This window comes from Pyxicephalus adspersus, chromosome 7, assembly GCF_032062135.1.
Source record: "Pyxicephalus adspersus chromosome 7, UCB_Pads_2.0, whole genome shotgun sequence".
Taxonomy (NCBI): Eukaryota; Metazoa; Chordata; class Amphibia; order Anura; family Pyxicephalidae; genus Pyxicephalus; species Pyxicephalus adspersus.
The window spans coordinates 61,180,422-61,198,307 of record NC_092864.1 but is presented as its reverse complement, the minus strand read 5'-3'; the positions used below and the strand labels follow the sequence as shown (position 1 = coordinate 61,198,307).

The 17,886-nt window shown below is 34.6% G+C and overlaps 1 protein-coding gene across 1 annotated transcript in view; it reads right to left on the bottom strand.

Annotated features, from left to right (window-relative positions):
* Nucleotides 1-2,198: 2,198 nt before the first annotated feature.
* The window catches only part of KLF7 (KLF transcription factor 7), a 104,954-nt gene continuing 89,266 nt past the window's right edge, over nt 2,199-17,886 (bottom strand). The window contains exon 4 of the mRNA XM_072418698.1: nt 2,199-12,183. Within this exon, the coding sequence (XP_072274799.1) occupies nt 12,132-12,183 (52 nt within the window). The 3' untranslated portion in view covers nt 2,199-12,131. The remainder of the gene's footprint in view (nt 12,184-17,886) is intronic.

Below are 17,886 nucleotides of genomic sequence, written 5' to 3'. Positions count from 1 at the left end.
ACCATTACTGTCTAAGGTAACAAAATAACTCCCTTTTTTAAAGCGTACCTAATCTCAGAATTTGTACTTTACATGAAAGGGTAGACAACCTGCTTATTTAAAGTAAAAATTTTGTTTGTTAGTGTCTTATTTTGAAGTGCAACACCTATTAAAAAAAATAAAAATAAAAACAGTGCAGCACCGTTCTTAATTCTTGTTCGTCTAGGCCAGGGGTGCACAAAACATCGATTGCGATCTACTGGTCGATCGCAAAGGCAACTCGAGTTGATCACGGAGCCCTGCCTTACCCTGCTGTACATCTAAAGGGCTGCTGGAGATGTCTTTCAGTGCCTGAGAAGGCTCGTTTAACAGTGGGGAGTGGGGAAGGAGGCAGAGCGGGTGGGAGGGCAGTCTGAGGTGAGCAGTGCTGGGTGGCCAAGTCAGTTCAGGCTCAGTGACTGGGTTCAATTACCGATATACCTTTGTACAGATTAGCGGTTCTTTTCTTGTGCAGCACGTCATTCTTCTATGACAGGTGAACTGTAGTTTTTCTGTCACTATAGTCTTGTAGTGCAATGTCTGTGCAATGTTCTGCCATTCAATGTCTCATTAGCTTCAGTCACTTCTGTGTCATACTCGGTATATATATAAATAAATATATGTTTAGCATTTTTATTGTTTGTAGATCATTTTGACTTTCACATTTTAAAAGTAGATCACAAGCAAAAAAAGTGTGGGCACGCCTGGCCTACGGGATCAAGAATGAATGGGAGCGCAGAGCCTCCCGGGATACCTACGTCACACATCCCGGAAGGCTCTTGGCTGCTCCTTCATCACCCTTGTGGCTGGCTGCTGACGTCCTGCTCTTCTCCACCATCCACCAACGCATACAATTTTAAGAATGAATCTAATCCCACCTGAGATTAAATTTGTTTCTAATCTATTCTAAAACCACGGCTTTCCTTGGCTTTATTAAGATATTCTGTGAACCCACTTTGGGGATGTTTTGGCATGTTTATGAAGCCAGACAGAAACTCACATAATAGAAGCTTTCACACTGAAATATATTAGGACCCCAATAGATGAGTGGGTCCACCCTTGATACGTTTGGCATTCTCAAATGAGTCAAGAAGACTAGCCTGCAACCCAAATCCCTACAATAATTAGGACATTGATTGGAATATTAATTCATGAGCTGCGACCAAACAAAAAATCCCACTATTTTGCACACTATAAGTCTGTTCTGGTGCACCATACTTTTCCTCTCTGATCCTATTTACAAATAACTGTATTGAATCCAATAGAAAGTAATCATTATAATATATATATATATATATATATATATATGCTACTGTACAGTTATATTAAAGGTTTCAGTATTTTTGATTTATTTATGCACCCTTGTTTTAACAGATTTTTGTGTTTTTTGGTCAATTTATTATATTTATTAAAAAAATGGACATATTTCAGTGAGATATGCTTAAGAATTACAGGCCTACAATGTAAAATAAATTTTCAAGAAAAACAATGTACCGCTTTTATACATATAAATTTGGAAATGAACTGCCCAGGAGGTAATACTAGATTGCCAGAAAGCCTGTCTTTTTTCTTCTTGAACTGATTTACTATATGACTTCAGGCTTGGTAACTCCTACATTGACTTTTTCTGTACTGATTTTCCTTGGGATTAACAAAGTACTTCACTCATTGCTCCTTCATCAATAGGGAAAAAATTGCCAATCTCACGCACGTGCAGTGAGATCTGCAAATTTTTCCCCAATCTACGTCATCTCTCGTCTCTATGTTCTAAGTTCTAGCTGCAGTCTAATTAATTTTTTTCATCCTTACTTTATCCTTTTAAAATGTGCTGCTTTAATCTTACCTGTTTTCTGTGACCTGTGCTTCCAAACCCATTCATCCCTCAGCAGTTTTTACATATATATGATAATCATTGAACACCTAAATCATAATTATTGAACACCTAAATCGCCTTGCAATTACAGGTATTCTTGACTTTCTAGTCAAAACGGTAATGATAAAAAATCCAGATCTTGGACATTTTAATGCAAATCATTTGTATCTTTGAAAGTCTTTGGATTCTGCATGAAGGTTTTTCACCAGCTTGGCATCAAGACCATCTGTTAAACTGAGTTACATGCCCTTCATAGAAGTATTGCTTAAATGATGCACAAGAGACATTTAATCATTTCCAGGCCAAACACATTCTACTGTTTATTACACATATTACATTCTTAAATAAAAATGCGTCACATAACATTTTTGCATAGATATCTTACAATATACCAATTTAAAAAAGAATTATGAAACAGACCAGTAACAAAAATAAATTTTTTTCTTCATTAATAATTTTGTAACATTAACATACCACCATCATATAATACAAATAATATTTTATTTAAATCTTAAGACTTTTTGTACAGCAAAAAAAGACAACATAATATATTCATATATAAAAAAAGACTAAAAATAATAAGTAACAAAATAAAAAACACAAAAATAAAGGGAGAACGGAGAGCTATAAATGGGGTATTTCTGAGATATAGAAGAAATACCATAAAAGGCCTGAGAGAATATATTTGAGGGTCTCTCCATAAGCACTTGTTCGACACGCCTGGACAAAATAAGACAAAAAAAAAATGAAAATCATAGTGCAAAATTAAATTCCTTCAAGCAATTTTTTCAAAGTTTGAAAAGCATTCAGAATTTTATCATTTCCGTGTTTTTCGTCTTTTAGCACAAGTGTGCTTAATAAATGTGCAATCCAAATTAGCAACAAATCTTTGCAATGCAGAGGGGCACGCATTGTTCGGGACCAGATTTCTAAAAATATGCTGAGCCTCAAGGCAATTTAAGGTCTGTTTAATTATACGGACAATCGTTTGTCAAATGTAAAGATGATCTGGTATGTACCAATATTTTATAGGTCATTACCTTCATTTTCCTAGATATATATTCCATAGCCAGGCTTTTTCATACAATTACCTGCTCAATTAACAATGGTAGATTTAGGGATATACGATATAAAATGACAGTGGTTCTTGATTGAACCACGGTGCGACTCATTTCTTCAAAGGTATTAGTTCCGATCTTATATTAGCTAACTTTTAAACCATCATACTTTTAGTTAAAAATTTGCAAGTTGTTTGTAGACCAAATTTACATTGTATTTCCCGTTTTCGTTTACAACATAACATACAAACTGGGAAACAATTTTCAAGCCAAATGTTTATACAATGTCAAGAGAACAGATACAAATAAGAGGGCTCACAAATGAATAAATTTTGTTCAGTAACTAGGGTCATTATCAAATATAACTACCTATATCATGAATTAGGATTAAATCAAATGTTTTAGTTGGCTCAGATTTCTTCCATTTGGTCTATAAAGAACAGTAAATAAACTGTTAAATGAACGGCTGTCCCAAATCAATAGTTACTGGTATTCATAGTATTATAAGTGTATACCATGACATTTCATTTCTCGAGCTACAAAATATAGAAAATGGTGGCTTGTACCGCAGAATCAAATTGTGATGGAGATATGCTAAAAAATGAAGTGACCAACAAAATGAATCACTGCCAAAACTAATACTACATTATGTTACATGTGATAAGAAATTTAGGAATTTTTCATCAATTTAAATAAAAAAAACACCAGAGTGCACATAAGACATAATTTTGACATAGATATGAAATAAACATACGTGATTGATTCCACATTCTTCTCAGAAGGACCCTGGCTTAACAATATTAGATTTCAAGATGTAAAGAATATAGGTTAGATGCCACTGTATTAGAAGATATTATATATAGTACCTAACCTACCCACAAAACATCTGGTGTTACAACTTCATTGGTTCTATGAAAATACAGTAGATACAATATAACCGTATAAGCTTTTATATGGCTAGGTAAAACAATTTTGTCAAAAATTCTGAATGGTCTTCAACTTTTTGCACACACAAAAATAGGCCTGAAAAGGAGTGTTGATAAGGAATTCTTTCCAGTGCTACAGAACCTAGCAATACATTGCATTGCTGGTCCCCTCTTTTTTAGGGGTTTATAAAAAAAACAACGCTGCTTCAGGATTCTAAATGTTCTAATTACAGAACTCCACTCTTGGGTTTCAAAATAAGGCAGCAGAGATATCCCCCACTTACTGAATATCTGCTAACCAAGAGTTACCAAAAAGTGAATTATTTTTGAAAGCAGTCACTCTTCTCTTTCATTCATCTGAGGATGTGGCCGAAACTCACACTCTCAACTTCTCAGTTCTCAATACAAGATTGAAAAAGTGCAACATTTATGGAATACTACACTAGGCTTCATCTTAAAGTGATCTTTTCTAGGAAGGGGAGGGAAAGGAACCATAACCCAGCAAGCAAATGGGTGAAACCTTAATACACTGACAATCTTTTCCCCTTAACTGATAGGGAATGTGAAATAATTCTTGTGAAAAAATCTTCTACTGATTAACAAGCATAATTAGCTTCTCTAGTTGAGAATGAAAGAATAGATATTGTTGGGTTTCCTGAAGCTTTCCCTCTGTTCTTTGTGGAGTGCACACAGGGATAGAATACACTGTCCTTACTTTAGATCTATAGCACATTTGACAGTAAAACATGTTTGTCGGGCAGAGGATGCACAAATCCACATCCATCAGTTAATATATGAAGAAAAAGGCCTGATCTTATAGAAAAGGATCATTATCACTGTGTAATTTAAACATTAAAACAAAATGAGCTAGTAAAAAAGTCACATGCCTTTATGCATTCTTATCAGGTCAATATTTAAAAGGCCACTCTCTTAAATTGAATTTATGCCTACTGACAGGCATAAAACATTGTTCAACATAAAACACTGTGGCAGATTCTTTAGATAATGAATATGTGGTACATAAGATTGCTTCATACCCAGTTAAAACCTTCAATTGACTTCAGTAAATACACATGGTGGCAGGTCATTCGGAAGCAGCTCCTCTAGTTAAGGGCCAAAATAATGGGTTTCCATTATAGTCCACAATTTTACTATTATTATTTACCTCTCCCATGCTTCCCTGCAATCCTGGTCAAATCTACTGACTTTCCTTCCTATTCCACATGACAGTGCTTGGACCTCTAATGCTCCATATCCTGACTGCATATTTGGATTGGGAAGAATGGTCACATAACACCTCCCTTGCCCCAGGAAATACCGGTTTTGGATGGATAATGGGATGGTGGTGGGGTAAATATTAGTAGCCAAGAATGCGAGCTATAAAGTGAATCTATGATTTTCCCTGCATGGGCAAAATGACAGGTTTACTTTAAAGGTGTTGTTCATGCTTATTATATACAGCCAATGATTTAATCATCAATTAGCATACAGATGAAAAATTCCACCTCTAGAGATCTAATCAATTTTTCTGGTGAGATTAATTCAATCTCTCACACACATGATCTTCTAAACTAGGGCTTATAAATGTGGAGTAGTATACAGTGTATATATATATGTCTATAAATAAGATCTAAATAGTAATATTAAGAAGCACTCTTAAGCATATCAAAATGTAAAGGTATAACTGTGCATCATTTTTTCTAATTTTCTCATGAAAACAGTAGAGTGGGGATCACAGAACTGTATTGGTGGACTAAGGACACAAAATTAGGACCATTATTCAGGACTTACCAGATAGGAGTCCATCTTACATGTGTGTGAGAAACATTGCATATAGACTCTACCTGGGCTAGTTACATTGCAACATGCAACATCCTTGAATTTTAAGTGATCCCCTTCATTGGCTAATTTAATTTATTGACTATGCAAGCTTTTAGAATGCCCGAGTTTCCTTCCTTGGGCTTTGTATACAACTTAATATCAAAACATTTAGAATTAATTGATGATTAACATAGGACAACACAAGATGAAAAAAAAAACAAGAATAATGAATGTGACCTAATCTATCATAGGTGAGGGCAGTAATATGACTTATAACAACAATTGATGAAAACTGATGAACTGCTCCGCCTAAGTGGTGAGAATACAGATGCTCCTCAAATAACAATCAGGTTTGTTCCTTTGCAAATTAGTCGTTAAGCGAGAAGCATAGGAAAGCGCCTGTCAGCGGCAAGTTTGCTGACAGTCTGCAGACTTGGGATCGTGGAGGATCGGGATGGAGGTAGAAAGATGCTGCAAGGCTGTACAGTTCTTGCACAGTGTATTCATTGGGAGAGCTGGTCATAAGTGTGGCGGTTGGTAAACAGGTAAGTCACTAAAGAATAACTATCTGTAACTGACAAACCAATCATTCCCTGTTTATTAAAATATCCTGAAGTTGTACCCGTGTATACCCATATGGTTATAAAGGGTGCTAGTCTGGAAAAAATGCAAACACTGTTTTGCCATAAAATTTTTCACAATTTAGCTGTGTAGTATATCACTGTACTGTATTGATCACTCTAGATAATTATAAAACGTAACCATGTAAAATGTAACCATTCCTATGACTGATATTTAAGCAATATCTGACTGGCTTATTTAAATTCAACCATTCTACTGACTTAAATTCCACAGTTGGCTGTGTAAGTATATAAAAATTTAATTTTTTAGGTCAGCTACACACTATGTAACAGAAAGCCCCATTATTTTATTTTTTTATACAGGGAAGTTTTAGTTTCCTAAAAACATTTTGTATTCACAGACTTGCATGCAACCTAATCAGCCAAGTACCAGGGATTTCTGCCTCTACTTGGGAGGGGGCTTTGGAAATCTTGCCTGCTGTTCGTAAATGCATTCAACTCCGGTATAACCTAGACTTCATATGCTCATGCTGGCTCTTGCAAGGAAAATCCAAAGATAATCAGTTTCACTGTGAGGAATGCCAGCAGCCTCAGAAATACCTGGGTCTCACAGAAAATGATCATTTGCATACAATATGCAGGTTTTCCGCCTTTTTTTTCTATTATAATGGATGCTGCATACATGGATTACATATAAGAAAGCACATCCCTTCTGTTCACATATATCTCAGTGAAGAGAATACTAATGTCAGGCCTACAAAGACAGGTGTGTTATTAAATTACTGTAATGCTGAAAGTCACCCCCATATCTAGTGTGCATTGTAATAATGTTGATGATCTTTACACAGAACATCTCTGTAATGGTAGATCTATGCACTGTACACAGTTAAGAGGAGAATCAACCATCCCACGCTTCATGAAACATTTCCCTTGGAAACTATTTCACATTAAAGGGAGGAAGCTTTCTGCAATCTGCTCCATAAATGCATGATAGAGCCAAGAAAACACATAATATTAAATCTGAGATTGAGGAGTTTGAACTGTGCAATAATGAACCAATCTCTCTGTTCAGATTCATTTCACTATGGCTATAAAGTAATTCAGGATTCCAGATACAGTACAGAATAGGCATACTCAAAAATGCCTGGATGCCCGAGACAGTCATTTGGGGTGTAGATCACAGATGGTATATCATCATGATGCATTGTAATGCTCTGTAAAATTGAAGTAAATCAGTGGCTGAATTGTTGGGCTTTGTGTGGCTACAGTATAGTTAACATTTATAGTGATAGCTGGGAGCTAAATTATAGTTTATTAAAAGGATATATCAACGTGGGTTTTTAGCTAACTCAGATAATGTCTTTTTTTCTTTAACCAACATGATCTAAGTGTCTAACAATCATTGCATGAGTAAAAAAAAGATGACAAAAGACAAAGAGCAGAGCTTTTGGGAAAAATGGTAAAACTGCCATCATGCCAGCCATTTTTTTAGTTTTTGACTCAGAATTTGTGTAGAATTAAAAAAAAACAATTTATATAAAACTGATCTTCTAATAAAGCGTTTACCAGTATAAATGCTAATGTCTATGATAACATTGACCCTTGTGTATATATGGTTCGGTTTGACAGATTGATTTAAGATGAGTTAGGATCTAAGGCAGCAATGAACTGACAGGAGCTTGTATACACTAATAATTATATCTAGATTATTTCTGTTACATAGTGTGTAGCTGACCTAAAAAGCTGACTTTCCATTTACATACATTGCCAACTGTGGTATTTAAGTCAGTAGAATGGTTGATTGTACAGTAAGCCAATAAGATATTGCTTAAATATCAGTAAATACTTTCTCAGTCACAAAGCTAGAACTTGTCTGTAAATTTGGTAGTTAACCTAACATAGACCATCAGTTTTATACATTTTCTGGTAATTGACTTACTAAGTATTGAAGTCAAGGAATAACACAGAGGCTAAGCCAGGAATCAGAAGGTGGTCAGTGATGGCAGGTTATCTCTGAAATCTGAATGGTTACATTATTTACCAACATAATATTTATAACTACTGCACACATTCTGGTGGAGTAGTAAACTTAGTTCGATCCAATAGGTAAAAAAGTTTATGGCAAAACAGTATTCTTAAATTGCATGAGTGTGCTTAATGTGAAGAATCCTATGAAAAAGCAAAACATAAACTAAAAGATTGTCCTTTTATATTGCACAACTGCAACCATCTGCGCCATACCATGTGTATTTACTTCATTAAAATGACAGTTCATTTGTTAAATTGGAAGGTGGAAAAAAGCATTCAAAACAAATGCCTTTGCATCTTGTCTTTGTTTCAAAAGCATTAAGCTAAAAATTGCAAATAGAGGGGGCATTTTTCTCCAAAAAAGAGCATCAATGGTCACTTATGTTTCTTAAACATTACAATTTTTAAAGATTTTTTTTAAAGATCTGTATTGTAAAAGCAGGATGTTAAAAAAATGGTAATACTACACTCACTGATCTGTAGCTGGAGGTTCATAATTCAGGACTATTAACTTAACATAGTCCTGAACCATGTATCTCCATAAACAAGTCAGCAATGAAACTAAGGATAACATCACCCATTATGGTATTTAGAACAGACAATATGAACATTAACACAATATCAGATGCATAGCTGCCAAAAACTGAATGATGCAACAAATTGACAGCATACCATGCTTGCCATCTGCTGTAACAACCTGTGTGCAGTCCTGTCTATGGGACTTTCATCGGAAAAATGGAGCTGGGCAAATTTAAGGAATGTTCACCAGAGGCAGGGATACTTGGCAACTATGCAAATGTATGTGCTACTACAATGTATCTGAATGCATTCATTTCACTAAAGAAAGTGCATCTAGTGACATCTCTTACTCAGTCTAAAATTTGTGACCTTATTTACAACACCAATGGGAATTCAGAGAAAATAATTGACTTAGCATGGGAAGGAATTCCTTACCCGATGTATACAAACAGGAAAGAGATCCTCCCTTCTTACAAAGATACATATATAATGTAAACAGACAATTTACCCTGCCCCTTTACCAAGATTATTTTTGTTTTTTTTTAGCAGACTGACAATATTCTGTGGTTATTACCCAATGGAAAGTGTAAAAATAGGCGGACAATCAGAAATGACCCTTATTATGTGCATACACAGAAACAGAGGGCAAACAGTTTTCTGCATAATTATATCATATTAAATAATTTGCAATAACACAATAAACTGTTGATGGCATTTATGGGGAATGAGACCATCATTGGTTTAAGTAGGCCCCATTCTCTAAAAATTTGCATCTCAAAAGATACAAATGAGCCAATGGGAAGAAAATGGATAGCAACATTTTTAGCTAAATTTCCCCTAATGTACATGCTCCTCTATCAACCACATGTGTATAAAATATCTACAAAGAAGGTGCCTCTTGAAATGCAGGTAAACTAGCATTTACATTTCCTATTATGTTTAGCATTTGCTTTCCATGAATCCATGTTCCTTAGTTTTATCACAATATTGAAAATCCATCAGAATGGCCATAACAATAAAATATGTAAAACTAGTATGCAGAAGCAGAGGACTACAAGGATTGTCGACAAGCAGTGCTTCAGGTATAGTAAGTACATTTCGATTTTAAAATCTTTGGAATCAAACTTTTTTCTTTCACCCTTTATCAGATTCTTCGGAACACCTAAAATGTTCATAGGTTTTGGTTTCAGGTCATGTTAACATCCCACCCCATAAAAAGTAATATTGGTAATAAATAAACAAGGAAATAATGACTGTGAAAAATCAAAAGTATTAGACGATGAAATTGTGTTTTTCGGCAGGTTCCATATGACATTAGTAAAGAGAAGCTTAAAAACCCTTTAGAAACCAGAGGGATCAGTCAACGGAATTTTTTACCCACTGGCAGCTTTAGAATTAAACCTCAAGTGCCATGGCTGCTCTTTCATTTATTATTCCTTCTGTTCAATGTCTCAAATAATTAAAGTTATTTTGTTTTATTTTTTTTTTTCATTTTCACTTTTTTCTTTTTTTGCCGTTTTTCTTTTTTTTTCTTTTTTTTGAACTTTATTTTCTCATTTTTTTCCTTTTTTTCAATTTTTTTTTTTTTTGCTTAACAGTCAAGGAGTCAAAACAAGTTAAAAAGAGGCCAGCCGGCTGGGTAGAGCTGCGTTCATCTGGTTACAGTGGGACCAAATGTGCAATTTTACTAGCTGCTTAGGGGTGGTCCCAGAATATACAAAATATACAACCTGTTCCCCACCACACCTACTTGAATTGACCACTTGATATGGTCTGATGGTTAGTCTTTGGAGCAAAGACTAATTACTACTGTTTGTGTTGTATGTACATGGATACTCATTACCTAAGCATTAATGGGTTAAGTTTTTCTTTTTATGAGTCTAGATTTTATCAACATAAGGTCAAGTTAGACCTGCAGTTTATAATTTCCAAAATGTCCCAAGTGGAAAAAAACTCCAATACCTGGATAAATGCCAACAATGTCTATCCATTAGAACCCTCTTAGTTATAGCTAAGAGTGTCCAATGAATGGCCTTGGTAAACAAGGAATTGTCTGGTCAACATGGCAATATCATTTTGCTGTAAGTGTCCTCCATTATCCAATGTTAACATATTTGGCTTTTTGTAGTTGATGTCTTCAGATACTCAAAAGAAAATATTTAGTACAAAATGCAGCTGCTCTGGAAATAACATCAAGTTTCTAACTAGGTATATTGTTAGGAGTAGAAGTCAGTGATCAAGCACAAGATTTGGAAAGTTCAATGGGAGAAAGCTTGCTGCCCATATGATGTTAGAAGTCAGGTCTAAGTTGCTGGTCCAATTCAAGCTAAAAGTGTCCAGATGGAGATTGAAAAGTTCAGTAATATACTTATCCATGAAAAGAATGTGACAAGACGCTTTTGAAAAAAAAGCCTTTTAAATTAAGCAAAAAAAAAAAAATTACATCTTGCTGAAAAAATGAAAGGTTTTTTTAACCTTTGGAAGTGCGCACACTGGTGGTGAAAGATGTCCATAATAAATAGGCTCCCTTCCTCAGTCAGTGTCAGTGGCTTTTACAAGTCCATAGTGCATAAGGTGTGCTACAGCCAACAGAAGTCAAAATAAATAAGGTTGGGGATTTTTATGAGTGCTCCTCCATCCACATGATCTTCTGAAACACAGACCTAACAGTAGCCATACTTGTTTAATTATTCTGACCCCACCAGTCCAGTGCCAGTAAGGCCTATGGCCATGAGTTAAAAATGATCTTAAGAGCTTTGTAATGAGGCCAAACCAGAACAGACCACATTACACAGAACAGAGCTTGGTAGAGCTAGAACTCTTCATAATTGGGAGTCCGAATATGAACCATGGGAGTTTTGGTTTTCTAGTTGGTAACCAGTCGTTTTTTTTCTTTTATTACTAAGAAAATATTAGTGCTACAAGAATGGAACTCGAAGGTGACTTTTTTAGCAGCTTCTGAGTTTCAAAAAATTCTTCAGATACCTTTACATTAACGTCTGCTTGCAGGACTTTTCAGTGTCTTGGGTTCCAGAGTAACACACAATCTATTAGTTTAGAACAGTTCCTTATTTACTCAGCTCTCCAAAACTCTGTGCCTCCTAATTAGGCTGGGGGGTAAGGCATAACAAACATTGTCTTGTTTACTTGAGTGTATGATGGTGCATGAACTTTTGATACGGATTTTTGTGTACAAAGTTTTACATGAAGAAATGTTTTGTAACTCCTGCTATAACATGGGCCACTGGTATCCATTGCAATCCTTGGTCCTCTTAGGCTTAAGAGCCATTACTGTTTTGAAATGTCCTTAAATATGTCTTTTCATATGCAGAGCAAGGTGATCAGACCTGGAAAAGCACCTGCAAAAAAGAACAAAAAAAAAGATGGTAATTTGTTAGGGATATTAGTTTACAAAAAAAATATTTACGAATATAATTACAGAAAATTGTCCCTGGTACAGGTGTCCCCATTGGAGGATTTCCCCCCATTTACAGATCTAATAGCAGCTTAAATCAGATTCCCCTCACCCTCTGTCCCAATGACAGTGATTCCCAGAACAAATAAATGGGTTGGATCCCTCCCGCAGCGGCACAGTCAACAATTAAAACCTTCCCTACTATATCAAATACTAAAACTTGTTTAGCCTTTACATTTATTAAATGAGGCAATTTGCAAACACTAATTTTAGTACTAAACTTTAGTGAAGCGTTTGAATAAAAATATCCCAAAAAGCCAACATTTTGTGTTTGTTGCATTTGTAAATAATAGTTTCTAACATTACTATTCATTGTGCTGTGCTTGATTCAAACTCTCTAGACACAAATGTATGACCAAGCTCAAACAATACAGTCTTGAATAATTTTACCATGCTACAGAGTAGGAAAGTTTTTACAAAGAAATTAAATTGGGCTTTAAATATTAACGCCTATTTTTTTTACATTTAGAATATTTTTACCAGCTGACTGTTCTAATAGGATGAGAGTCTTACTACATTTTAGCAAAAAAAAAAATGCCCAAATTTCCACTCTTGTGCTATTTTCTGCTTAACCCTTGTTGAAAGGTGTGCCATGCCAATGTAATGGCCAATATAGCTGTGTTTGTAGAGTAATTTTTTAAATCCATAGCCACAGGTAAGTGATGGGAAATTCATGTCATTCTGTTGCTAAAATTCCGGTAAGTAAAAAAATATTCTCATAAAGGACAATGTTGAACACAAGCTGTCCATATATTTTCCTGGTATAAAATAAAGTATTTAGTAATAACTAAAATGTATATTTATAATTAAAAAAATGTATTTCCAAATGTTTTAATCTGAAGCCTATAACATAATGCTGTAGTGGTATAGACCAACAAGGATTCAAGCAACTTTAGAGCCATCTGTTGAAGATCCTTTAACCTGAGACTGAAAGCTTCCATTTTCTTAATGTCTTCTATGAATGAGTAAGCTCCTCAGGCATTGCTTTAAGAATCTGGATTTTCTCTTTCCTCTCCTAACTAATGCAATTTATTTCATTAGGAAAACAATTAAGAGGGTGCTGACTTTACCTTCAATTAGACACTATACAGGATGTGCTTTGAATATCAACACAACCTTCCTGACAGCTAACATCCAGTTTGCATTTTATCTCTCCTTCTAATGTGATCTTGGATGATAATAATAACAATAAAAGTAATAATAAAAATTTTAAAACACTAAGTTACCGTACAAAAAGGTTGAATTATTTATTACTCTTTATACAGCTTAGTATATGTAGGTCACTAAAGCAAAATAATTTAGGACATTTTCCAGTGCTCACTGGATTGAACACAAGCATTCACCACTAAGATGATCAGATCTGATATTAGGGAAATTTTTTTTTTTAATTTTTTTTTACATTGGACTTTCTGTAAAATATACTATCTAGCCCAATGCTATGTCATTTTTTTGCCAGTGCAGATAAATGGTCTTTGATATATTAATACTAGCAAGTGTGAGCACCTATATGAGACGATTAAAAATGGAAAAATAATACATTGTTAAAAATTCTGATATTCCAAAATTTTGAATAAAATAAAAGTTATAATAAATGCAAAGTGAAATTCTGGTGTGTCACTTTTGTGCAATTTCCTTTAGGTTTAGCCAAACTAGGTAATATGCAGGCTTTACTAAACATTCTAATTATTTTGTATTTTATCAGATAAATACTTGTACTCCATAGGTGTTTGTGTATTAGAAGGAGATTGTATTGTCAGATGTAGTGTGTGATGTCATAAATGTCAGATTTTCAATACTCTGAGTGTTTGAAGGGTATACGGAGTGCTAAAGAATAGAGCTGAATCTGCAAGAACATGGACAACTTAAGAACTTTGCACATGTGTTTTGGAACAAATATTACAAAAGACATAAAATATAGAGTCCCAAATTTTCATACCACATTACTATTTAACATTGACAAAGAAAAGAAGCAACAAATGGTACTTCTAAGGTATGCACATTAAAATATCAATTTACACTTTAATCAACAAAAATAAAATTTGCAAAAATATACACCATGTTAAAAATGTGACCATCACAATACCCATTTTTCTTAATAACCACTGTATTTTCTGACGCGTTTCGTACTTTCACACAATCAAGATTGGACAATGGCTGATATACTATACACAAAAATGTGATGTTCCTCCTGATGAAGCATAAAGTTGTGTTTATGTTTGCAAAATGTATTTTTGTTGATTAAAGTGTAAATTGATATTTGAATGTGCATTTTCCCATTTGCTGATCCTCTTCTTTGTCAATGATGTTTACACATTTTTTCTGGATCTTCATCTGTTCATGTAGAAACATTTCATAAAGCAATAGCAGGAAGTGACAAAGAGTCGTCATCTCTTGATAAATATAATACAATCCTCACGTTAAATTTGCTCTTGCGGTATTTGCTTCTGTAAGTGCAATGTACTTTGGATAAACATTACTGATAACAGCAGTGATCTGAAACATTAAATGGCTGTCCAATTTCCTCCCTATATAAACTGAACAATAAATGTTTTATGCATTAGTAGAGCGATGTTAAAGCATTTTACTGCTGAATTATCATTGCATGTATCTCTTTGTAGACGTCCAGAGATCATAAAATAATGTCTGTTTATTAGCACAAATTTTGACTACCTTTAGTCCAAAAATTAGCTGCCATCTGTAGTGACAGTGACTCCATGTGGATACTGGTAATTTTTGACTATTGCCTTTTGTAATAAACTTGAAACCTAGGCAAAGCACAACAAAGCCTATAAATCTAATTTAGGTGCATCAAATGTCTTTGAAAACCTAGTCATTACCTTAAGGCAGTGATATTATCAGTATCACAAAGCCTTTGTGGCTCCCAGCAGGCCCACTCACTACAGGCTACCTGCTGAAAACTAGATGGGGGTATTTATACAATGAGATACATACATAGGACAGGGATTGTTCATGCACACATTTTCACATTCAGATCTAGAAGAAATACTGAGAGAAGCCAAAGTAGAACACACATGCTCCTTGTATTTAGACAATTTTTGTTATCCATGGATTTAACTTAAACTTTAACCAACATTACCTTTACTTTACCATCTGGACTAGAGTTAAATTTACATTTTCCACAAGCTGCCTTCATGTTTGTCAAAAAGGTAGTGTCATTAACAGGTTCACAACCTGGAACATGCGTATGTGCCGCAACACCCACGTTGCACGTTAATTAAGAATGTATTGTTAGTACAAGTATCATAGCATATAAGGGCAGTGTATACAGAAAATAGTAACAGGTTTGGTTATGCATCCAAAAAGCCATCTCCCCCCCCCCAGTTGGGCTCTGAGCCCTACACATCAATTTTTCCGTTTGTAGCTAAAAGAGCCCTTCAAAATTCTAGTGATACGTTCTGTTGTGCTTTGTTGATTTTTAACATTAATCCAAAACAGATTACTTGTGGGTGCTAAAGTTCAAAAGTTTTAGTTTTACTAGAAGTTTATGTCATATTTCAGGTTGTCAGTAAAAAATGTACTTTGTCAGGAAGTTTTTCATGTTTCTTTAGTAAAAAAAGGCTGCTATGGATTTGCAACCTTGGTTTGGTGTCAGGAAATTGACTGTTTCTAGAATAAACATATGTTCTAGTAAGTTCAAAGGCCCATTGAAAGTAAAACTGCAAATAAGCATTTAAAATAGTTTAGGATTTTGCTCTGCTTTCCCCTGCATTTTTTAGGTCATTGGGTAATTTTAAATTACAAGTTCAATGTGATTTATTTTGAAATTAAAAATAGACAGGAGAGACCATTAAAATAAAAAGTGGTGTATTGAAAATAACAAGGTATTTTTGGGTCTCTATACCTGTGCAAGTATAGTGACACACAGATAGATGTCTGAATAAACACAGATTCAGCGTCTGAATAATAATGTGATGGGTTATGGTGCTCAAACATTTTCCATACAAAAAACTAATTTAAAATAGGGGATGCTATATTCATGTCAGATATTTGCCTGAGACCAGCACAACCAATCATCTGACCTTTGGTTTAAGCTTTATTTATATACAGTTATATACAGTTTCCAACAAGGAATGACAATATGAAAAATTCCTGATGCCTAAAATGTATACAATAATCAAAAATAATCAATAGTCAATAATCATATCATAATCAATCAAAAGCACAACAAGTCTGATTTATCAAAGCTCCCCAAGGCTGGAAAGGATACACTTTTGTCAGTAAACCTGGATGACCCAGCAAACCTGGAGTCGATTTCTAAAATGTCATTAGCTATTTGTTAGCAAATTCTTTCAATCCTGTAACCCAGGTTTGCTGGATCACTCAGCTTCATTTGTGAAAGTGTATCCTCTTCAGCCTTGGAGAACTGTAATAAATCAGAATCCATGGGAAAAGATATGTTCTATCTAAAAATTTAAATGTATATTCCTATTCACAGCACAACACTTTAAAAAAAAAAAAATAATCCTTAAAACACTCTTGAGTATTACAGTAAAACATATGTTTGCTAACAGAAAACAATAGCTTTTACAGCTATTGCATTAGAGTGACAAGGTTTCTATCAAGGTTGTTAAAAAAATAAATATATAAAGTGAAAATGAGCTGAGGCTACTTTATAAAATTATAAAGTTCCCATAAAATATAAAACTTGTGATAAAATAATGCGAACAGGTATAACAGGCACCGATCACAAATTTGGGCTATTCCTGCTACTGTTTTTAGTTACTAATCTGTTTATATATACAGGTTCTTTTTATTCTTACTGACTGTGATAGGATTGATCTTTTTGAAAAAAGGGTGTTCTTTTTACTGATAATAAATTTTGTTCATTGTAAATTTGGTTTACTAAACATAAAATCAGTAGGTAGCTGAATCTGAGTTCAGGCAGACTGCCAAGACTTTGAAGCCGGCACTGTCTGTGCCCCACGTTACATTTACATATGAAACTCTTCTTACTGCATCACTAGAAATATGCACAAGAAAATGAAAATATAAGGTGATACATTTTACTGCAGTTATTCTCAACTTTTTTACCCTAGAAGAACCATTGAAAATATTTTTAGGTTTTTAGGGTACCCCAAAAAACAATTGAGGGTCAGCGATAAAATGCCCCCTTTAGTGGTGGACAGAATGCCTTCCTTACATAAATCCTTAATGATCACTGATGGATTGTTTCTGGCTCTGCCATATAGCATTGGGCCTGAAACTATACATCATCAAATGGAAGATTAAACAGTCATAGTTTAAGGAATGGATTTTCTAAGAGTCATTTGCTATTTGTTAGCAAGTGTTTTGAATTCTGGACCAGATCAATTCCAGGTTTGCTGGATCACCCAGCTTCACTGTTGAAAGTGTATCCTCTCCAGCCTTGGAGAGCTTTAATGAATCAGGCCTTTAATGTTCTGATTCAGAATATTTGGGGGTTTAGAATTTTTTGGACCAGTTCTGCCAAACAGGTCTAGAACTAAACTGAGGAGTCTAAAGCTACGTACACACGTCAGATTTTTATCGCCCGATAATCGGCATCGGCCAATTATCGGGCGAAAATCTGCCGTGTGTACAGTCGGTG